The following is a 23,680-nucleotide window of genomic DNA, read 5'->3' as shown; positions in this document are numbered from 1 at the left end:
CCTAGACTTACCTGGGCTGTGAAAAAGGTATTATCAAAAACTCAAGGGTCCAGAGTCAGTGTGATTCAGTCCAGAATGGGGGCCTCATGTAGCCCAAGATGAACTTAGCCTTGGATCTACAGTAGCTCTGATTCCAAACACCCACAGGTATTTGAAGCTCTGAACCAGGAAGGGGCTGGACTACAATGGGAACCGCCCCTTCCATGGAGTGGATTCCAGAACTGGCCCCCATTCCAGAGACCCAAGAGTGTAAGGGGCAGGGCATACTAAACCAGTTGCACTGACTTAGAATCATGGTTGAAGTCCCTGGTAGTCCCCCAGAAGAATCTCATCACTATAATAAGGGACAACCAGACCCATGGCCAGCCTCTTTCTTGTCTCCACCTCTCCAGAAACTAGATGGCCCAGAATAAGCTGCCTTGAGCAGCATCCCATCAGGGAAACAAGCTGATGAATCAGGAAAGACCAGCCCTAGCCTGCTCAGGCATCTCCTGCTGCTTCTCCAACCCTTCTCCATCACTGAGGAAAGCACCAGCTACTCAGTCTGATCCAAGGCCCTAGGTCTTTAGACCAGCCCCTAATCCCTGGCAGTCCTAAATTTGGTAGGTGAGAAGGAACACCTCACACCCTAGCAGGCCTGGGAAAGCTAGAGTCATGGATCCAGCTAGGTAGGGTACCAACAAGAGGCTGTCTGTCAACATGCCAGAGACACCCACGCGCCTTGAGGCGCCACCAGGGCTGGAAGCCAAGTGTGTGGTTAAAGGGTGGCCTGAGCAAGCAGGTGTGTCCAGAGGGCACCTATGAAGGCAGTGGTGCCAGCCCCAGAGGCTATCTGTACCTCAACATCACAAGCTGCAGGTTTTCATGTTTTATTGTAAAGCAAAAAAAAAAAAAAAAAAAAAACAAAAACAAAAACAAAAACAAAAAAAAAACAAACAAAAAACTGCATATTCACACTGTCATCTCCTTTAGGTGCCTGAACTTCAGTTTCTTCTGACCAGGCAGGTGTGGGCAGGCACTCAGGGTCCTCATTCTACCACAGTAGAGGCCCTCAAGCTACACGATGACCGTCTGCACCTCAAGTGGGCCCTCTGGTGAAGCAATGACCAGCTCTCCTCCATGCTCAAGGATCTCTATGTCCTCTGATGACACCATTGTCACAGTGGCCTGTTCAGTATTGTTTGGACCTGCGCGGGCTGTGAGCACAGTGCCTTCACTGATTGCTGAAGCCAGTGTCATGGCCACCTGCTCAGTTAGACTCTCAGGAGTGGCAATGGTGATCGTGTCAGCAGCAGCTGCCTCTGAGCCCAGTGCTGCCTCCTGGTCCATGGTCACATTCTGCACGATGATCTGGTGCCCAGCACCAGCCTGGTGCACAATCTGCTGCACCACCTTCATGATGTGACTGTCCACCTGCAGGGACCATGGGTCAGCTTGACAGGCTGCTCAGCAGCCTGATGACCCTCCCATACCTCACCCATACCCTCACCTCTGTCTGGGTGCCCTCAATGATCTCAGTGGCTTCACTGGTCTCTGTGTCATCTGCAGTAGCCTGGAAAGCCAATGAGGTCAGCCTAGACTGTCCTGAGTCCAAACCTGCACCCCCAGCCCTATACCCACCTCAATAATATACTCTTGGGTATCCGCCACCACAGATGAGAACTCCACCAGCACAGTGTGGGGGTCTTCTGCAAGCACAGTGGCAGCCGCAGAGGGGCTCTCCTCAGATACCACCAACTCCTCCACTTCCAGCAGGCAACCCCCTGCCAACAGGGACACTCAGCTCAGTCAGGGCGATGACCCCAGCCCTCACCCTCGCCTGCCATCTGCGGCCCAGACCTTTGGTGCGCAGGTGCCTGTTGAGTGTGCCATGCTCTGCGAAGCCACGGCCACACTTGTAGCACTTGAAAGGCTTCTCGCCTGTGTGGTGCCTCACATGCCGCACCAGTGAGCCCTTCTCTCGGAAGCCTCGGCTGCAGAACTGGCACACGTGGGGCTTCTCTTCCAGATGTGTCCGGAAGTGCACCTGCTGGGCATTCTAGGGAGACCCTTCTGTAACAGCCTGCTCTCGACCACAGCCCCCACCCCCAGGTATGGCAGGGACAGTGTAACACATGACACGGCAGGTCCCCCAGTTAAGGCAATGGAGGGTGGGTTCAGGCATAAGGATTCTAAGACCAACAGCCTACCTTGGTTTTGTAACGCTTGCCACACTGGGGACAAGGGAAAGGCCTCTCATCTGAGTGGACACGGCGGTGGCCCCGCACATGGGCAATGGTCTTATAAAGTTTCCCACACTCTCCACAACGGAAGCGGCGCTCATGTACGTGCACCTCCTGGTGCTTCTTGAGCAGGTAGGCTTTGGGGAAGGCCTTGCCACACTGTGTGCAGTTGAATGGCCTCGGCCCTGAAGCCACAACGAACGTTAAGCCATTTTCACCACCCACAAGCCCACCAGTTGCCATCCCATAGGCCAACCGCCTACCTCTCTGCTACCCACCTATATGACCTCTCTTGTGGGCCTCCAAGGTGGCTGCTGTTGGGAAAGTCTCACTGCACTGAGGGCATGGGTGTGTCCTAGGCACCACTGAAGCTTCACTGGCCACCTGCCGGGGGGGACCACAGACCAACTTCTAGTACTACTGTAAGCTATGCCCCGAAGGTGCCAAAAAGAAGAGCCAGCCTCTTCTCTCTTGGCCTTTGGTAAGGAAATTAACAAGAAAAAGTTACAGCAGAAAGCAATGCTACTTTTCAAGCCAGACACAGTAGTGCACATCTGTATTTCCAGAAGAAGCAGGAAGAACAAGAACTGAGTGAGGCTGACATTGACTCCATAGTAACTGTGGGGCACCTGAGTTACATTAGATGGTGTCTACAAAAGCAACAAAACCTAAAGCCAAATGCATGAGGAGGGAGCCTCCCCCTAGCATGGTAAGCAGGCACTGCGTTAACCTCACCAGAAGGGTCATGCCCATAACAGAAACCTACTGTCTCTATCTGTTCCACTTCCAGCAGGGGCAGTTCTGGGGGTCCCTCTCCCAGGGACTGGGGACTGGACACAGAGGGAGAGGTTGGCTCCAGAGTACTCTCCTCCCCAGCAACCCGCTCGAGGACAATGCCAGAATTCTGCATGGCCTGATGTAGCAGGTTCTCACGGCTGTTCTCACTGGAACAGGGAAGCTCCTCAGGGTCTGGGGACTGTAAGAGAGGTAGAGGCAAAGAAGGAAGAGGGGAAGCCTGCCAGGCAGCCCAGCACAGGGCATCCTTTCTCACCCACTCCACACGGCAGACGCATGACAGGCCCATCCTTGGAGCCCCATGGTGCACTGCCAGCTGCCTCTGTTCTGAGTAAATCCATCCCATTCTTCCTACACTTCACCTCACTCCCTGGCAGCTCCCCTGCTTTGATATGCCATCGACTAAGGAGGTCTCCCTACACCCAGGGTGGGGGTCGGGTATAACTCTGTCCTGGGCTTTCAGAAGGCAGCTTCTGAATCCAGCCTGGCTGGCACAGTGTGATCAAAGGGCAGAGCATCACCTACCTCGGGGGCCAGGGCTTTCATGCCCAGGGGAAGCTCCTGCATCTGGACATGGACTTCATGGATGACAGTGCCCTTGGCATCTGTTACCAGGTGAATCACAGGTGATGTCTCCATGGGTTCTCCTGCCACTGATGATGTAACTGTCCCCACAGTGGAGGCACTAGGCCCTTTAAGGCAGAGCTCAATGAGTCCTTGAAGAGCCTGGCAGCCAATTTTAGCAATACCTATCCCAGGAACTCAGGCAACCTCCCCACCAGGCTAACCTGCAGGCACTTCCTCTTTGCCCACAACTGTGGCCTTGCTCACACTGAGGCGGATCTTTTCTGTGCACGGAGTGAGAGATTTAAGGTGCCGAGTCAGTGCACCTGACTCCCTGAAGCTCTTTCCACACTTGGCACATTTATAAGGACGCTCATCTGTAAAAGAACAACCAGCCCCCAGTGGGGTATGGACAAATGTCCTGTGTTGAGGGGACACCAGGCATAGAACCTCTGCCTTTTCATCTGGAAGGACACAGGCCAGCTGTAGGGTGCCCCCAGAGCCAATCTATTTAGTGTAGATCCAACCCCCATTTCACTTACCAGTGTGTCGCCTGTGGTGCCGGATGAGTGAGCCCTTGGTCCGAAAGGAGGCACCACAGAGCTTGCACTCATGGTCCTTGCGGCTGCTGTGCGTTACCATATGGGCCTTAAGGATGCTGCCCTGTGGGGGAGGGGCAGTAAGGCTCAAGGCACCTCACTGGATAGGAGTAGGCAGGGGAGCCAATGGGCCCTTGGCCCCAGGGGCTCACCGTTTTGAAGGTCTTGTGACATAGCATGCACACGTAGCGGCCTTCCTTGTTCACCAGCAGCTTGACTTGGGCCTGCTCGCCCTCCCCAATAAGCCCAAGTTCCTGATGGTTAGGACTGCCTGGAGCCTCTGCCATCTCGCCATCCCCTGGCTCTGCCTCAGCAGCCACAATGACCTCTTTGATGTGCCCACTTCCTGAGGAGAGGCAAGTTAACGTAAGCCTCAAGACCTAGCATACTATAGGCTCTGCCCATAAGGATCCCTCCACAGGAGTCCACTGGAAGCCACAGAACTGTCTATACCACACACCACCCCAATCCTAGGGCCTAGAACCTGAATCTAATCTGCACTGAGGGAAGTCTATGCAGGAGCCATTAGAGGCAGTCTGACATGTGGATAGACCACCTTCACCTCAGTAGAGCTGCCTGAAGTTCAGAGCCCCCACACTGTGCCCAATATGGACACTCCCTGAGGAGATGTCCCATCCCCTAAACCAAGAGACCCAGGGGTCTTACAACAGGATGCCCAGGTAAATAGGCAATGCATTTTTTTCTGCTGGATGAATCAGTCCCACCAATTTAAAGGAAAGATAGTTCTGGGTGCTGCCCAAAGGCTTGGGCTGCCAGTGGGTAGGCAGGCAGGCCTAGCCAGGTCCCTGCCTAGAACTGACTGGAGAAACTAGACACCTGAGACAGTTATAGAAAAGGAAGTCAGGTTTTTGCACTTCTCACAGGATGCTGAGGAATCTGACAATGTGCAAAGCCACACTATAAACATCCTTCACATTTTCTACTCATAAAAGTGATGAGTGGGAACTAGCTGTGAAACTACTTCTTAAAAACCATCTCCAGCCAGCTGGTCTTGTTTTGACAAGCCATTCTCTCAAAACAGAGTGAGTGAGCACCATGACTCAGAAACAATTAAGGGCATTTCCCACCTGTGCTCCCAGCCCAATGCCCCACAAGTACCAACCCAAAGGACAGAGACCTAGTAACCAAGAAGAAACACACTTGTTAGAGACAGATGCAAAGAATCTAGAGCTGATACAGCCACTCCAAGCAGCCCCTGCTGACCAGTCCATCTCCCTCACCACCTTTTCTTCACCCAGGCTATCAGAAATTCTGGTGGGCCCTGGCTCCCCTCCCCTTGGGAGGGCTACAGAAGGTACAGGACTGCTGTGCTAAGCAAAACCTTGAAACCACTGAAGGCTGGAGTAGGTGGAAAAGGACCCAGCTGGCAGAGCTTGGTTACACGCCAGAACCCAATGAACTTGTTTTTCCAAATAACACCTCCCACCACAGAAACTAAACTCTATGCCAGGGCAGAAGCAGGGCCCCACCCCCACATTACAACATTCCTAAGTCTGACTGGCAAGGGGTGAGTCTTCCTGTGGCAGGAACATTGAGAAAGGCAGTGGAAACCCAGACAGGTGTCCTTGGGAAGGGTAATGTGCTCAGAGGCTCCCTTCCCTAGCCAAGGTTGCCTTTGTCAACAGATCCTCTCTCTCTTCCTGCCCCAATGGAGTTTCATAGCTTTCTCAATGTCAAGTTCTAGCCATTGTCCCAATCACTTTCTGTCCACCTGCACATTCACCTATCTGTCTTGGTCCCTGCAGGGCAATGATGATTCCCTTCCCAACATCCAACCTCACTGGATTCAACCCCATTACCCTTCAATGGCTTTTGAACATTCAACTACTTATGCCTTCCCTGAACTCAGTCCCTGGCTCCCTTCACCTGTTCAAGCCCAGAATGCCCTTTGAATGCTCCCTGCATACTCAGCAGTCTCCAATTAATAAGCACTTGACCTAGGCCTCTCAGTAGCCCCTCTTCACATCAATGAGTACTTAAATTGAAAGCATTAGCCATCAAAGAGGCTTGGCGTTATATGCTCATAAAAGCCCATCAAGCATCAGGGCAACAATCCATACCAGTGTAAACAAGCAAAGGGATGAAAACCAGGGCCAAGCAGCAAGTCAGGGACAGCTGAAGCATCAGCAACACCCTGTCCACCTTCGTAGGAAGGCAACCGCTGGGGCAAGGGACTATGATGGGGTATACCGATGGGTTTTACCTAGGGGCAGGAGGGACGGATTACGTTGGCAGAGAAGTGGAGAAGATGCTAAGGAGGACAGGGATAGAAACAGCACATAAGAGGGACAAGTTCATGGTGGTACATAGATTGAAGATTCCCAAATGCCTCCAAGTACTCCAGGGCAGTAAGGAATGTCCTGGGCTCCCTTCCTGAAAGAGCCTAGTGTTTACTGACCCTCCCCCTGAAGGGCCTGCCCAAGGGAGGCTCACACAAGGCATAGACCCCTCTGTAGACAGTCCATGCTCCTAGGAGAGTGGAGGATGTGAACAATGGAGACCCTCCAGCCCTGACTATAATCAGCCATCAAGCCAATTCCTCAGAGCTGAGGGTGACCCATGGACAACTGGCTTACCAACAAGGTCAGGAGCATGGCTGATGTCTGCCGCCAGAGAGGTGGCTTCCACTACGATGTGGGCCACAGTGATGGGCTCTTCTGGACCTCCCTCTGCTGCAGTTGGCACCACCTATCAATGGGATCAAAAGACAAATGAGATGCATCTGTGGATTCTGGAATTTACAGAGAAGAAACTACCCTCTACGCAAGAAAGGGACTTGAGAAACACAGGCCTGGTCCATGTCCTACAGAAAGGCTGTGTGGAGTGGAATGGGGGGAGCTCTCTTCTTCCCTCCAAGGAACATGGCTCTAAGCCTGAACCACGACATGACCCCAGTCAGGGTCAGCCCCATAAGTCTAATACCTCTGACCTGGACACTGATCAGAGAACATATACAGCAAGGGACACACAACAGGCATAAAGCTGGGCTAGCTGTAGGAATGAAGGTGCAGTGTGCATGCACACACACACACAGCCCCAGCCAGGTGGTTAGAAGAAAGGACCCCAGGGCTGTGAGACAGACATTCCTAGAGTGTACACAGTGAGGGGGCAAGTAGTTAAGTGCAAAGTTGGAAAATTAATCCCTTTCCAATGTCACCTGAACCATTCTATGCTGGTAGCCTGAGGCCACTGACTTTTTTTCTAGAGCAGTGGTTCTCAACCTTCCTAATGCTGCAACCCTTTGATACTGTTCCTCATTTGTAGTGACCCCCGACCATAAAATTATTTTCCTTGCTACTTCATAACTGTAATTTTGCTATTGTTATGAATCATAATGTAAATATCTGTGTTTTCTGATGGTCTTAGGTGAATCCTGTAAAAAGGATGTTTGACAACCCAAAGGGGTTACCACCCACAGGTTGAGAACCACTGTCCTAGAGGTTTCTCCTCTCGGAACAAAGATATTAGAGACTGAACCTTTGTACAAGTAAGTAAACATCCACTATATTGAATACATTAAACTATATTCCTAGGCCTCTTTTCATTAATATAAAGATATATTTATTTTATTTTATATATGAATGTTTTGCTTGTATGTATGTATGTATGTATGTACACCACATGCATGCCAAGCACCAACAGAAGCCAGGAAAAAGGCATCAAAATTCCAAAAACTGGAGTAACAGATAGTTGTGAGCTACCATACAAGTGCTAAGAACTGAACCTGAGTTCTCTGCAAGAGCAGTAAGTGCTTTTAATCACTGAGCCATCTTTCCAGCCTCCTTTAAAATGTTATTTTGAGTCTAAGTCATCTAAGGTAGCCTCAAACTTATATTGTAGGCCAAGCTGGTCTTGAAGTTGAAATCCTTCTGCCTTAGTCTCCTCTGTAGCTGGGGTTACAGGCCTATATTACCAAGCCAGGCTATCACCTCTTCTTAATTCTACCCGCTAAGACTCATGGGAATGCTGTACGTGACAGCATTTAGTAAGACTATTTGAGTACATACCCAAGCACATCACTGAGATTCAATCAAGTGGGTCCCAGGACCCAGTAGGCCCTACTTCAAGAGAGCCCTAAGAACCATGTGAACAGGATAGCAGATGAGGAAAAAGACCAAAGCTAAGATACCCCTCACACACAAGAAAGATCCCCCACCCCCAAACTATGTAGGCTGCTGAAGTTGAGCTACCCAGGCCACCCCAAAGCACAACTCCACTCCAGGTGGTACAGTTAGTCTCCCTTCACCCACAGGCATATCTGCCTTCCAATTGGCCACATGTCATAAACCAGCTGTTCAGGCTGCTCGAGACAGTTTCCGCTTCCTTCTGGGAGATAAGCCAAACCAGAGGAGTGTGGGTGCTAGCAGCTAGTAGGGGCTCACCTCCTGGCCCAGTAGTGTAGTGGCAGCAGGAGTGGTAGGCAGGGTCTCTTGAGGAGCCCGATGGCAGGTCTTCTGAATCTTGTGCTGGACAAAGTCCTCCAAGGCAGTGAATTCGACCATGCAGCGGCCACATCTGTGCACATCATCTTCATCTGCAATAAGCCTCATGTCAAGGGGAATGAAAGCAGTCAGGGCCTCATCCAGCTTCCCCTTCAAGGCTGACACAAGAGACTGCTCACCCAGGAGCTGCTGAGGACATACTGGAGTACATCTTAAGGTCTAACCTCATCTTTTAGAGGTCTACAGGAGCAAGGTCTACTATGGAGATCAGCATTCTGCACAGGGTTACCCTGACCACACATTTATCCTGCAACTGCAAACTGAAGCTGTAACATTCAAAGTCCTACATGCCAGAGCTGGGGAGAGAGGCTGGGAGACATAAGAACTCACCTAAGTAAGTTTGGGGATAGCAAACAACTCAGATTGAAGATTACTGAGAAGTTGGGGATGTAGCTCAGTGGCAGAACACTTGCCTACCATCCATTAGACCACTGAGTTTAGATACCCAGAATCTGAAAAAAAATTTTAAGCCTGCTGGTGATTTAATGTGTAGGCATCTCACCTGCCATCTCAAAGCTATTTTCATATCTTGAGAAAGATAAATGGGCTAACTAGTTATGTATATCCACCTAGAGTACAAGGGGCTCAGAGGATGGATGTCCACAGAACTCTAGTTAATAGGCCAGCTTTTTAAAAACAGCAGGAACAGACTAGCAGGAACCCCCACTCCAATCACTCTTACTGCTTTGTGCATGTGTGTATATAGTGCTAAAAATGAGCCTTGAACATGCTAAGCAAACATTCTACCAGGGGGATATAGCCACACCATGACCACTCTTTTTCTCTCTTAATCTGATGCTATACTGGTCCCCATTGGGTAGCATCCTGATCCAGAGTATACTCCAAAGATAAAGCAGTCCAAAGGAGTTACTCATCCAGATACTGCATCTGGGCCCCTCACCATCACTGCACCTATTCTTGGACCTGCAGGAGTTACATGATGAGTATGTAAGAACTGTTTTGAGAGGGCATTGGTAGCACACACCTTTAATCCCAGCACTTGGGAGGCTGTGAGTTTGAAGCCAGCCTGGTTTATAGAGTGAGTTCCAGGGCAGGCTCCAAAGTTACACAGAAAAATCCTGTCTCAAAAAACAAAAACAAACAAACAAAAAGGCCAGGCAGTGGTAGAGCATGCCTTTAATCCCAGCACTCAGGAGGCAAAAAAGTTTAAAAAAAAAAAAAAAGGAATTGTTTTTCATTTTCTGTTCTCTCCTCCCTTCCTCTGTCTCTTCCCCTTCCTCTCCAGAGTCTCTCTACACAGCCCTGACTGTCCTGCAACTCACTATTTAGAACCAGACTGGCTATGAACTCAGAGACATCACCTGCCTCTGCCTCCCAAGTGCTGGTGTGAACCATCACTCCTGGCCATTTTTTCTTTTAGATTTGTTTACTTTTACTTCAAGTGTGGGTACTTCACCTGTATGTAGGTCTGTACCCTCACTATATGTACACCACTCCCACCCAGTTGCAACAAGTACTCTTAACCACTGAGCCTTCCTTTCAGCTCAGCAACTAAGAATTTAACCAACTCATCCCAGCACCCTGGGGAAAGGTATGACTAAGTCAATCCTAAAGAATTACTAAGGTTCAACGTCACTCAGCTGAACTCGCCAGACTCAGCTTCCAAAACAGTCTGCTAGTTTCCACTATCTTACACGCAGTCCCACATCAAAGTCAAACCTAGCCTGGTACAAGGGAGGAGTAAAGTTGATGACAAATTAACCATCAAATAAATGGGCAACCCCAAGCTATGACTGGCACACTGGCCACCTGTAAGAGGGTGGTGTCCTGCACACGGCTCAGTCTCAAACCAAGCACTGAAGTGCCAACAATCCTTTTACCCATCTCATTTACAGTCTGACTTAGCAACAAAATATTGTTACTGGCCAGGCAGTGATGGCATATGCCTTTTATCCCAGCACTCAAGAGTCAAAGGAGGTTGGAACTCTGTGAGTTCAAGGCTAACTTGATGTACAAAGTGAGTGTCAGGATAACCAAAGCTACACAGAGAAACCGTCTGAAAGAAAAAAAAAAAAGAAAGAAAGAGAAAGAAAGAAAAGTAGCACAGGTAGCCCATTTCACAGAGAAAGGGCCATTCCAGAGCATACCAGGGTGGTTCTCAAAATGTTGGTCATGACCCCTCTGGGCTTAGCTATCAGATATTCACATTACAACTCGTACCAGTGGCAAAAATTACAATTGTGAAGTTCACAACGAAATAATTTTTTTTTGGGGGGGGGAGTGAGTTCAAGACAGGGTTTCTCTGTGTAGCCCTAGCTGTCCTAGAACTTCCTCTATAGACCAGGCTGGCCTCAAACTCACAGAGATTTCCTGCCTCTGCCTTCCCAGTGCCAGGATTAAAGGCATGAACCACCACTGCCTATCAAAACGAAATAAACTTATGGTGGAGGTCGCCACAACACAAGGAACTGTATTAAAGGGTTGCAGCATTAAGAAGGTTGAGAACCACTGTTGTAAACAAACCCAAGAATCTATAAGCCAGGTATGGTGGTAAATGTCATTAATCCCAGCACTGGGGCCAGGCGATGGATGTGCACGCCTCTGATTCCACCACTTGGGAGGCAGAGACAGGAGCATCTCTAAGTTCAAAGCCAGCCTGGTCTACAGAAAAAGAGTTCCAGGACAGCCAGTCCTCTATGTATTGAGATCTTGTCTCAAATAAACAAAAAACAGAAAGAATCTCAAGAGCGATCCCTCTGAGACTGTAACTGAATAAGGGAGAAAAACAATTACAATGAAACTGAGTCCTGTGGGGACAAAGAACAGCACCCTGATGACAATATTACTTGACAAACCACTTCCTGTCTGATCAAATCTACAGCTCCATGGAACTCAGAGTGGATACCTGAACCATCAGATCTGCACCCAGTAATCTTTAGTGTACCCAACACAGCCTTCAACATACAGACATGCTTTTAATTCTTCCCCATGCTCCTAGGAGAAATTAAAGGGTTTAGGAGTTACACAGTCCTGGCTCCAATCTGATCCTTGACAAGAAAGAGATAAGTGATCCAACCATTTTACAATCCTTGAATTCCAATTATTCCAATCTCTGAAGTGAAGAGTAGTAATAATAGTTCGCCTTTCGAAGTTGGTGGTTTAAGCAATGGTAAAAGCCGATACAGCGGGAGTGTCTTGCACATCCCTGGAGTCGTTGCTCCACCCTGTAGGGGAGACCCAGGTCCTCAGTGGGGCGGTGCCACCGCCCCTTTTCAGGTCCCTTACTCCCTTTCTGTCAGGGCCCTACGGCCCCGCCCCCAGTCTCCAGCTCCTCCTGGGGCAAGCAAAGCCCCAGTGGCAAAGGAGGGGACCCTGGAGCTAGGGCTGGTGAACGCTTACGAGTTGCGAGCGATGTTTGGCCAGATCTACTCCAAGGGACTGGAGAAATGGGCTCCCTGTGAGGCCCAGTACTGGGCCCAGCGAGTTAGAGGTGGCCCGTGAGAGTTGTGAAGGTTTGCAGACACTCGAAAAGCCTGGATGCTGGCGAGTCTGCACCCCGCGGCCGGGCCAGAGCCGCCCGCACCCTGGCCGCACAAGGTTTCTGTAGCCTCGTTACCTTCCTCGCTGAAGGGTGCTGGCAGGCCAAGAAAGCCGCCGGAGGTCAAGGCCACCGCCGCCGCCGCAACCCCACCCTCGCCCGCTTCACGCCCGGCTTCGGCCCGGGCTTCTGCCGTATGAGCGGCCGTCACCCGCACTGCCATCGCGCCCTCCATGTCGCAACGCGCCACAGGAAGATGGCGGATTTACGACCGTGTCGTCATAACAACGGGCCGCACTGAGGTCTGCGTGAAACATAGGCAGAGGGCGGGACCAGGATGCATTTGACGGACAGGCAGAGGGGGCGGGAGCTGCCGGGTGTGGCACAGAGCTTCATTCAGTAGAGGTGGAGCCTGGCTCTCTGAGCCGCAAGAGGCGGACTTTGTTGAGAACGGAAATGGGCGTGCCTTGTGTTCTGTTGGCTGGACGTGGGAGCTGTTGCTAGCCATGGACTAAAGGATCTGAATTCCTTCCCTCTTTTTAAAAAATGTGTATGGATTTTTGTCGTTGTTGTTATTGCTTTCGAGACAGGGTATCTCTGGGTAACTTCAGGGCCTATCCTGGAACTCGCTTTGTAGACCTCGAACCCGTGTATGAATATTTTGTCTGCATGTGTGTCTGCACCATGTGCGTGCCTGGTGCCTACAGAGACCGGAAGAAGTGTTGTAAGGATGGAAAAATTTAGCCTAACTCTCCACTGACCCCAGGAAGTTAGACATTTAAATCCCAGACCCTGTTCCCTAGCAGTGAGTAGGCAAAAGGTCACATTCTTGACTGTTTACAACAGGGCTGTTTATGACAGCACCTGTGAGTGAGGGAACACAGGAAATGAACCTTGTCACCCCACCCAGAAGCCCGTGCAAAAGCAGACTTCCTGGGCTAAGTGTGGGCTTGGATAGTTCAAATTGATTGGTCCGCACTGGATGCTATGAGATGATTGGTTTATGATGCGCGGGCTTTGTTGTAACGCTATAAAAGCTGTCTGAACCCTGTACCCAGGGTTCCCCAGTCCTCTACTCCCACGTGAGTATGGCTGCGGACCCCAGTGCACTGGGAATATAAAAGACCTCATGCTTTTGCATCAAGACCGCTTCTCATGAGTGATTTGGGGAGGGCGCCTTTCCTGAGTCGGGGTGTGAGGGTCCACCCGCTCTATGGGTCTTTCATTTGGTGTGTTAGACGGGAAACTGCGACCACCCCTCTCACCCGAGAACCGGCTTGGAGGTACGGGGATCCCTCTAATGTGTGTGTCTGTTTGTATGTCTTGTCAGCCTGCGTCTCTGTTTTCCTGTATCTGTATACTGGAACGTGTGTTCTCGGTTTCGGTTTGCAGCTGCCTTCTTGGGTTGTAAGTACCAGTGGGCTGTGATCAGTAGACGTGCTAGGATGGTCACAAGCTGTGGCCCTGGAGGAATCTCCAGGGGGTATAGGAAGCCTGGGGACGCCCCGTTGTTAACTTCCATCTGTCGGCCTGTAGGGCCGAACTCTGTTGTTGAGGTGGAAACTTCCTCCTCGGCCCGCCTGGGCCGCGCATGTCTGAATCTGTTAGTGCTGCCTTGGGGGACACCCTGGGAGATGAGGCCATTGGCTTCCATCTGTTGGTCGGTAGACCGAACTCTGAATCCGTTAGAGCCGCCTTGAGGGACATCCCAGGAGGTGAGGAAGCCATCGGCTTCCATCTGTCGGCTGGTGGGGCCGAACTCTGTTAGGAAACTTCCTCCATGGTGTCTTTATCTGTAGTTTTATCCTAGGACTGACTGTGACTGACGACTCCCCTTTAGTTTAACTCTTGACCACTGGACTAAAGTTAAGTCTCGGCCCATAATTTGTCAGTAGAGGTTAGGGAGATTCTGGCAGACTTTTGTGCCTGAGTTGGCAGACATTCGATGTCGGATGGCGTTTAATTCTGAGATTATCCAAGCTGTTAAGGCAACTGTTTTTCCGGACCTGGCTTTCATCCTGACCCACTGCCAGAGAGCATTTGTGCGGATCCATCTTTGGGGCTGGAAGACCCAGCAAGAATGTGAATGCGCAGGTCTCCTGCTCCCTGGAGTGTTCGGTCACTGCCACCGCAGCCGCCTGCACAGCCAAGGCCAAGCTGCAGCTGAGAGGCCATGGGCCGGGGTGGCAGGGGCAGAGCCACGCCGGAATGGACGGGCAGGGTTATGACCCTGTTGCTGTGCATGTTTGGCCCACACACACACACACACACACACACACACACACACACACACACACAGACAGTACTGGGCCTCAGATCTTTGTAATTGAAAAACTAACCACCCCCCTTTCTCAGAGGATCCCCAACACTTCTCGGGTGGAGTCTCTTATGTTTTCTCAACAGTCAACAGCCTGCTGCAGATGCTCTTCACCATCGAGGAGCAGGAGAGAATACTACTGACTTGGGATTCCCTTTGGGTTGCCCCAGTTGGGACTGCAACACCGCCGAAGGTAGGGAGAGCTTAAAAGTCGTCTATCGCCAGGCTCTGGTGGCGGATCTCCAAGGTGCTGTGAGACAGCCCACCAATTTGGCTAAGGTAAAGAAAATACTCCCTTTGACCCTACCTCAGAAGCCCAGAGAGCTTCAGTGATTCTGGCCTTTATAGGGCAATCGGCTCCAGATATTAGGGGGAAAAAAAACTCCAGAGACTGGAAGGGTTACAGGAAGCTGAGTTGCGTGATTTAGTAAAAGAGGCAGAGAAAGCGTATTATAGAAGGGAGACAGAGGAAAAAAAGAAACAGAAAAAAGAAAAGGAAAAAGAAGAGAGAGAGGACAGGCGTAACAAAAGACAGGAAAAAAATTTTGACTAAAATCTTGGCCGCAGTAGTTAAAAAAGGAAATGGTAGCGAGAGAGAGAAAAAAATTAAAAACTTTAGAGCAGGCCCTAGACAGTCAGGAAACCTGGGCATCAGGACCCCTCTTGAGAAGGACCAATGTGCATATTGTAATGGATGCCACAGGGCAACTGCAATATTTATTCATTGACTACCCGAAGAACAGTGGACCTTGGCGTGGGCCGGGGGGTATCCCACTCTTTCCTGGTTATCCCAGAATGCCCTTACCCTCCGTTAGGAAGAGACATTCTGTCAAAAGTAGGAGCCCAGATTCATTTTGACTCTGAACAGCCATCAGTAACTGATAAAATGGGAAGGAGCTTGATCCTGTAGCCAGTGGATGGTCTGGCTGTCTAAAAGCTATGGTGGCCATGGCTGTACTGGTCAAAGACACTGACAAGTTGACAAGTAACTACAATAGCCCCCCATGCACTGGACTGAGCATTATCCGGCAGCCCCCAGACCAATGGATGACCAATGCTTGCATGACTCACTATCAAAGCCTGCTTCTCACCGAGAGGATTTCGTTCGCTCCGCCAGCCACCCTCAACCCTGCCACTCTTCTGCCTGAGGAGACTGAACCAGTGACAACGGCTGCCATCAAGTGTTGGTTAAAGAGACTGGAGTTCGCAAAGATCTTACGGACATCCATCTGGCCGGAGAGGCGTTGACCTGGTTCATGGATGGGAACACTTACATGGTAGAAAGAATGGCTGGGGCAGTGGTGGTGGATGGAATCCACATTGTTTGGGCCAACAGCCTGCCAGAAGGAACCTCAGCACAAAAAGCTGAGCTTGTGGCCCTCACACAGGCCTTGCAGCTGGCCAAAGGGAAATCCATAAATATCTACACGGACAGCAGGTACGCTTTTGCAACTGCACATGTGCACGGGGCTATCTATAAGCAAAGGGGGCTGCTTACTTCAGCAGAGAAGGAAGTCAAAAACAAAGAAGAAATTCTAAGCTTGCTAGAAGCCTTACATTTGCCAAAAAGACTGGCCATTATACAATGCCTTGGACACCAAAAGGCCAAAGATTTCATCTCAAAAGGGAATCAGATGGCTGACAAGGTAGCCAAGCAGGCAGCCCAGGGTATCAACCTGCTGCCGGTAGTAGAGAGGTCTAAAGCCCCAGAACTCGGATGACAGTATACTCTGGAAGACTGGCAGGAAATAAAAGAATTAGATGGGTTCACTGAAACCCCAGAGGGGACTTGCTATACCTCAGATGGAAAGGAGATTTTACCCTACTCAGAAGGGTCAGAGTACGTCCAGCAGATACATCATCTAACCCACCTAGGGGCTAAACATCTGCGGAGACTGGTTAGAACATCCCCTTATCATGTTCTGGGACTATTGGGGGTGGCCGACTCAGGAGTAAAACATTGTGTGCCTTGTCAGCTGGTTAATGCTTACCCTGCAAGAATGCCTCCTGGGAAGAGACTGAGGGAAAGCCATCCAGGCGCTCACTGGGAAATGGACTTCACAGAGATAAAGCCAGCCAAATATGGTAACAAGTACTTATTAGTTTTTATAGACACATTTTCAGGTTGGGTAGAGGCTTACCCTACCAAGAAGGAGACCACAACCATGGTGGCTAAGAAAATACTGGAAGAAATCTTCCCAAGATTTGGAATACCTAAGGTACTAGGATCAGACAATGGTCCAGCTTTTGTTGACCAGGTTAAGTCAGGGACTGGCCAACACGTTGGGGGTTGATTGGAAATTACATTGTGCATGCAGACCCCAGGGCAAGTAGAAAGGATGAATGGAACCATTAAAGAGACCCTCACTAAATTGACCGCAGAGACTGGCATTAGTGACTGGATAGCTCTCCTACCCTTCGTGCTTTTCAGAGTTAGAAACACCCCTGGACGGTTTGGGGTGACCCCCTATGAATTACTCTGTGGGGGGGCCCCCTCCACTTGTGGAAACTGTCTCTGCACATAGTGCTGATGTGATGTCCTCCCAGCCCCTGTTCGCTAGGCTAAAGGCGCTCGAATGGGTGAGACAGCGAGCATGGAAGCAGCTCTGGGAAGCCTCTTTGCTGCCCTTTGGTTTGAGGGATGGTTCAACAAGTCCCCTTGAATGACCACCCCACTTCCTGCCCTGATTTTGTTCTTGCTGCTTACTAATAGACCTTGTATAATTAATAGAATCGTTAATTTTGTTTGGGAGGGAGTGAGTGTGGTTCAGATTATGATACCTAGACAATGGTACAAGAGCCTCCCGGGCAAGGAAGAGGCTGCTTTTAGTCCTCCCAGTTCTGAGATTAGAACTATTAACAAGAGAAGAAGTGGGGAATGTAAGGATAGAAATTTTAGCCTAACTCTCCACTGACCCCAGGAAGCTAGACATTTAAATCCCAGACTGTCCCCTAGCAGTGATTAGGCAAAAGGTCACATTCTTGACTGTTTACAACAGAGAGTTAGAGGCCAGCCTGGGACACATGAAACTATTGCAACAAATAAATAAAATTACTTACTGACTGTATGAACAGTGCATTTATATTTCATTCATCACAATAGACTTGCTTTTTTTATTTTATTTTATTTGGAAACAAGGTTTCTCTTTGTAGCCTTGGCTGTCCTGGAATTCACTTTATAGACCAGGCTGGCCTTGAATTCACAGAGACCTGCCTCCCAAGTGATGGAATTAAAAGATGTGTGTCACCACCGCTCAACAACTTCTTTGTATCTTTTTGCCATTATGAATAGTGTTGCTCTGAACATCCTTTTATATTTTTGTTTTGTTTCCTAGTTCTTTTTATTTTTATAAGATAGTATTTAAGTAGTTTCATGAAACTACTTTGTTGGATTAATCCCTTTAAGTTAGCAGTCACTGGGTTGGAAAGGTACCTGCCATCCTCTACCTGCCACCAAGCCTAAGAACCTGAATTTGATCCTCAGGACCAACAAAAGTTGGCTTCTGAACTTCACACACACCCTGAAGTATACAGACACCCTTACAAATATACAACACTCACTTGCACAAAAGACTGTGCTAATGCACACGCATTTTTTTTTTTAATACCAATTATCAGAGGGCTCATCAAGTAAAAGCACACCCCTTCTAAGCTGAATACCTGTATTCAATCCCTGGGACCCACCAGATGGAAGGAGAGAATCAAAGACCACACATGTCACAGACGGGCCTCAGGCCCACACACATATACAAACACACAAGTAAGTAAGTAAATAAATGTGATTTTAAAAAAGTTAATAAGTTCTGGGACACACCTTAATCCTAGCACTCAGGAGTCAGAGGCAGGCTGATTTCTGTGAGTTCAAGGACAACCTAGTCTAAAGAGAGATGGCTCAAAGGTTAAGACCATGGGCTGCTCTTCCAGAGGTCCTGGGTTCAATTCCCAGCACACACATGACAGCTCACAACTGTCTCTAACCCAATGCAGAGGATCTGACACTCTCACACAGACATTCATGTAGGCAAAACACCAATGTATATAAAATATATAAGAAAGCATATAATACTAATAAAAGCTCTGAAAAATCCTGAAAGAGACATTTGATCCAGGTGCTGAGTTTCTTTAATGTTCCAGGTCACACTGAGGTAGGTGATAAATGCATACATATACACCTTATACACTAATAAAAAAAAATTTTTTTTTTTGCAAAAAAAAGGCTGAAGAGAAGTGTTGTGGAATATTTCTTTACACTGTATAAAGATACTGCAATTGGTTTAATAAAAAGTTAAACGTCAATAGTTAGGCAGGATTTTGTGGGCAAAGAGAATGCTGGGAAGAAGGGGAAACTGAGAGGAAAAGCCAGACAGATATGGAATGAGTTTGACACACAAAATGGCCACATGGCAGAATGTAGATTAATAAAAATATATGTTAATTTAAGTTACAAGACCTAGTTAAAAACAAGCCTAAGCTATCAGCTGAGCTGTCATAATTAATAAGAAGTCACCCTGTAGTTATTTGCGGGCTGGCTGTCGAGACAGAAAAAGTCTGCCTAAAATGGAGATCAACATGGGACTACATATATCAACATAAGACCCGAGAAAGCTTTCAAAATGGCTCTAAGCCAGGTAGTGGTGGTATGCGCCTTTGATCCCAGAACTCAGGAAGCAGAGGAAGGCAGATCTATGTAAGTTGGAGACCAGCCTGGTCTACAAGAGCAAGTTCCAGGACAGCCTCCAAAGCCACAGAGAAACCCTGACTCGAAAAAGCAAAAAGGCTCTAAACACACAAAAAATGGAGGCAGACACAGCTTTCTAGTCTTTTGTCTTTCATGCCAGCCACACTGCAGATACATCTGACAGCTGCCTGAGCTGCCAGTGCATCATGAGCTAAGGCTAAGTGTGGGTTTACAGTTTTGATCATGCACACAGAAAAGGTTACAGATACTCAACAAAGCAGGTTCAGAAAACAAGCAAACAAACAAAACTTTAAACAGGTTACAGTGTATTTAACAATGTGCATAGGCTTAAAAAAAAAAAAAAAGATATAAAAACCAGGCAGTGGTGATACATGCACTGGGGAGGTAGAGGCAGGCAGGTCTTTGTGAGTTCAAGGCCAGCCTGGTCTACAGACTGAGTTCCAGGCCAGCCTCCAAAGCTACAAAGAGAAACCCTGTTTCTCTTTTGAAAAACAAAAAAAAAAAAAAAAAAAAAAAAAAAAAGGATATAGTCATAGAAAAAATAGTTTAAAATGATAAAGTAGCTCTTTCTCCCCTCTCTCCCTTCCCTTTCCCACTCCCTTTCCCCCAATAAAGCTATCCAAGTAAAATAATAATGTTTTTAAAGAGAGAGCAAAGTAATAAAAAAAAAAAAAAAGCCAAGGATGGAAAATACAAAGGAAGTCTGGCTCCTGTATAGTGTCTTGTTAACTATGAACTTTATAAATGCTAATGTATAAAAAAACAATAATTGCTGGGAAATATTAGATTATTATGAAAAGTACTAAAACCTATATATATATATATTATATATATATATATATTTTTTTTTTTTTTTTTTTTGGTGGTGGTGGTAGGGGTTTTTTTGTTTTTGTTTTTGAAGACAAGGGTTCTCTGTAGCTTTGGAGGCTGCCATGGAACTCACTCTGTAGACCAGGCTGGTTTACTTCCTGACTGCTGGAGTTAAAGGCACCACTTGGCTTCAACCTATATATTTTTAAAATGTCTTAACTTCAAAATGAATGTAAAAAAAAATTGTGGACAGGTAATGGTGGTAGTGGCGGCAGCTGCACTAGCATGGGCAGTGACACACACCTTTAATTCTAGCACTTGGGAGGCAGAGGCAGGTGGATCTCTGTGAGTTCAAGGCTAGCTTGGTTTACAGAGCATGTTCCATGGTGGCCAATGCTGTTACAGAGAAACCCTGACTTGAAAAACTGTATGTGTGTGTTGGAGTAGAGTTTATGCTTTTGTTTCCACAGAAAACAAAAGGCTGTGGATTCACTCGAAGTTAAAGAGGATCATGTTTGATCAGGGAAGACCCACTGAAAATCCTGGCTACAGATAAACAAACCTAGAAAAACTACAAGATAGCTCAAACATAAAACAAACAAACAAAAATCCATCTTTGGCTGGGTTACGCACAATGCACAGATCATACCTGTGTTAATATAGATATGTATGTTACCTTTGAAAACTCAGATTTTTCAAAGGAGACCAGACACCAATGAAAATGGGTGACCTGGGTTTTCCAGCCTCTCACAATGCCTCTGTTGCCGTCTCCTCAGAACAGCTTCCAGGCTGCTGGTAGAGATGCTCCAGCCTCACAGATACTTCTAGCCATAACGACTATTATCCTAACTTTCTCAGAGTCCCTGAAGATGCCAGCACCCCCAGACAACAGGAAGCAGTTTAGAGAACACAACACCCACATTCCCAGGAGGAAGGCTGAATGACTTTTAATATTTGTCTTCATTTAGGCAGGTTGACTACAAGTTATTGATCATAATCAGGAAAAAAAAAAGATAAAGGAGTTAGATTCAAGAATCTCTTTCTGAGGGAAAAAGGAGTATAGTCCTTTTTTATACCATAGAAATGATGAGATAAAAGGGTAGATTGTTGAGTCTACTTTTAAACAACCACTAGTCCCTGATGGGAGATTTCATTCTGTAGTTTCTCTTACTGGTTAATGAACAAAGCACTGTTGGCCAATAGGAAAGCAAGATAAGCGGGACTAGGAGACAAGGAGGATTCAGGAAGTAGTAGGGAGTTTTCAAGACTTAGGACCAATAGGGTAGTACACCGGCCCCTCTCTCTGGTAAGATAAGACCATGTGGAAATACTTAGATTAATAGAAATGGGTTAATATTTAAGACAGAGCTAGCCAATAAGAAATGCTAGTAACAGGCTAACAGCATTATATCAAATACAGGATCTCTGTGTGTTATTTGGGGCTTGTGCGGCTGTGGGCCTTGGCCAGCAGGAAAAGGGTTTTAGAAACAAAAGAACAAAGACAAGGCTTCTTGGTAGCAGCATTTTTCTTGGTTGGATGTTTTGCTAGAGACAAGCAGAAATTTGCGCAGCTCCTTTAAGGGAGATTTCCTGACTCAGCATAAGCGGCAAAAACCAGCAAGGCTTTTAAAGAGCTCTACTAACAACTTAATGGTGTGTAAGAGAGCTGGCAATGGCAATGACTACATCTCCAGGCCAGCAACATGCTGCTGGCTGGCAGCGTAGACCAAGGCAGTGAACACTGCTCTCAGTTCTGGTAGTAAAAGTACCAGCCATCTTGGATAGACTGCAGCTAATACAGCTATCTATGGCTTTCATTTTAGCAATGTTGTTTACTAGATAAAAGACTCGTGGCCAGAAAAGATAAAGATTTACAGTAAAGACAGATTCACATTAAGAAAAACCGCTAAAGATTTACAGTGTGTTTTAAAATATATGTAGGCTTGGGAGGAAAAAGGAAACAGGATACAATGGTTTAAAAAAGAATAATAAAAAGAGAGTAGCTGGGTGTGGTGGCACACGCCTTTAATTCCAGCTCTCAGGAGACAGGCAAGCAGCTCTGTGATTTCAAAGTAAACCTGATGTACAGAGTGGAGTGAATTCCAGGGCAGCCAAAGTTACACAGAGCAACTCTGTCTCAAAAAATGAAAAAAAAAAAAAAAAATAGAAATAGACCACTTAAAGATGGAAACCACAAAGATTCTGGATATTGTATGCTACTGTATTTATTGTCTTTAAAGTATTTAACTACTGAGGAAATAACAACTGTTGCTGCTGGATTCATCCAATTTATATATTTTAAAAATGTCTTGACTTCAAAATTTAAGTTCAAGGACAGGTTACTGGGGGAAAGGATTTCTATTTTTGTTTCCACAGAAAATAAAAAGCTATGGATTCCTTCCAGACTAACATGGTTTGATCAAGCAAGACCCTCTGAAGCAATGTCCATGGGACAAGGCAGCCTTGTAGACCACTACAGCCAGGATTTCTTGTTAGGATCCCCATGACAGCACCCCCTACCAGCAGGAAGCAGTTAGGAAAGAACGACACCCAAATTCCCAAATATCGTCTATAAATGTTTGTTTTCATTTAAATGGGCTTGGTTATAAATGGTTAATGACCATAACCAATTTCTTTTTAAAGGTAAAAAGGGGATTGTGGTATAGATATGAATACTTTGTTTTGGAATGGATTTTTCATTTATTGATACAAATTTAAGGTCAATTTATGATAAGTATATTTCTCTTGTTTAGGTACATTTAAAAAATGTATAATTTAGTACAGATTTTAGATAGTTACCTATAATAATCAAAAATTTAGTTAGGTTTTACCTATAATAGTCAAAACTTATAGTTAAGTTAGTTAGGATTTCTGGATATACAGAGATGTATTTGAGATGAATAAGCATTCTTCAAACCTTTCAAAGACCTACAGAATATGGCATTTAAAATGCTTTAGGGTTTTTCTTAACATTGAGGCAGAACTACTCCTGGCAACACCACCTTCAATAGAAAGGAAGATGGATATCAAAGAGCTTTGTTATGAAACTTCAGTGACTGTCAAGGCAGCCAGCTGTTTCTGTGATGTCTATTAATTTTGAAAGTGGTTTGCAATGTACTTCCTGTTTTCTCAGGTACTATATCCTTCTGGGGTCTTTGATGAAGTTGAAGACTAGGTAGTTGATAATTGCAGCTTTCTTTATTTTATTTGTATTTTATGTATGGGTGCTCTGCATGTATATACCTGCATGCCAAAAGAAGGCATCAGATCCTTTTATAGATGGTTGTAGGCCACCACATGAGTGCTGGGAATTGAACTGAGAACTCTGGAAGAATAGCCAGTGCTCTTAACCTCTGAGCCATCTCTCCAGCCCTCAGCTTTCTTTAGTTATGATAAAAGGTAAATTTGGTACAGCGCTTTGGGCTCATCAAGATAGAATAAATAATGGAATATTTTCTCCAAATTCACTAAATACAAATGGACTGGACATTGTGAAAGTAATTTTTACATGATAGTTGTTCTTACTGTTTATAATTTTATTATGTTAGATTTAAAACCTTTCTTTTTATTTAGACAAAAGGGGAAATGTGGAATATTTTTGATACTGTGTAAAAATATTTCACCATGGTTGGTTCAATAAAAAGCTAAACAG

General features: G+C 47.0%; 1 protein-coding gene across 2 annotated transcripts in view; it reads right to left on the bottom strand.

Annotated features, from left to right (window-relative positions):
- Positions 1-855: 855 nt before the first annotated feature.
- The window catches only part of E4f1 (E4F transcription factor 1), a 28,365-nt gene continuing 5,540 nt past the window's right edge, over positions 856-23,680 (bottom strand). The window contains exons 1-14 of one of the 2 annotated variants that reach the window (XM_051181230.1): positions 12,281-12,521; positions 8,584-8,735; positions 6,778-6,889; positions 4,333-4,526; positions 4,124-4,244; positions 3,806-3,958; positions 3,543-3,709; positions 2,989-3,198; positions 2,501-2,606; positions 2,190-2,407; positions 1,840-2,038; positions 1,621-1,763; positions 1,490-1,552; positions 856-1,413 (exon numbers count right to left, since the gene is read on the bottom strand). In XM_051181230.1, coding sequence (XP_051037187.1) covers positions 1,057-1,413; positions 1,490-1,552; positions 1,621-1,763; positions 1,840-2,038; positions 2,190-2,407; positions 2,501-2,606; positions 2,989-3,198; positions 3,543-3,709; positions 3,806-3,958; positions 4,124-4,244; positions 4,333-4,526; positions 6,778-6,889; positions 8,584-8,735; positions 12,281-12,437 — 2,352 coding nt within the window. In that variant the 5' untranslated portion in view covers positions 12,438-12,521 and the 3' untranslated portion in view covers positions 856-1,056. Of the gene's footprint in view, positions 1,414-1,489; positions 1,553-1,620; positions 1,764-1,839; positions 2,039-2,189; positions 2,408-2,500; positions 2,607-2,988; positions 3,199-3,542; positions 3,710-3,805; positions 3,959-4,123; positions 4,245-4,332; positions 4,527-6,777; positions 6,890-8,583; positions 8,736-12,280; positions 12,522-23,680 lie in introns of those variants that run through there. The other variant, XM_051181231.1, reaches the window with a different exon arrangement.

Source organism: Phodopus roborovskii, unplaced genomic scaffold, assembly GCF_943737965.1.
Source record: "Phodopus roborovskii unplaced genomic scaffold, PHOROB, whole genome shotgun sequence".
In the NCBI taxonomy this organism is placed as follows: domain Eukaryota; kingdom Metazoa; phylum Chordata; class Mammalia; order Rodentia; family Cricetidae; genus Phodopus; species Phodopus roborovskii.
The sequence above is the reverse complement of the archived record's forward strand: the minus strand, read 5'-3'. Positions and strand labels throughout refer to the sequence as shown.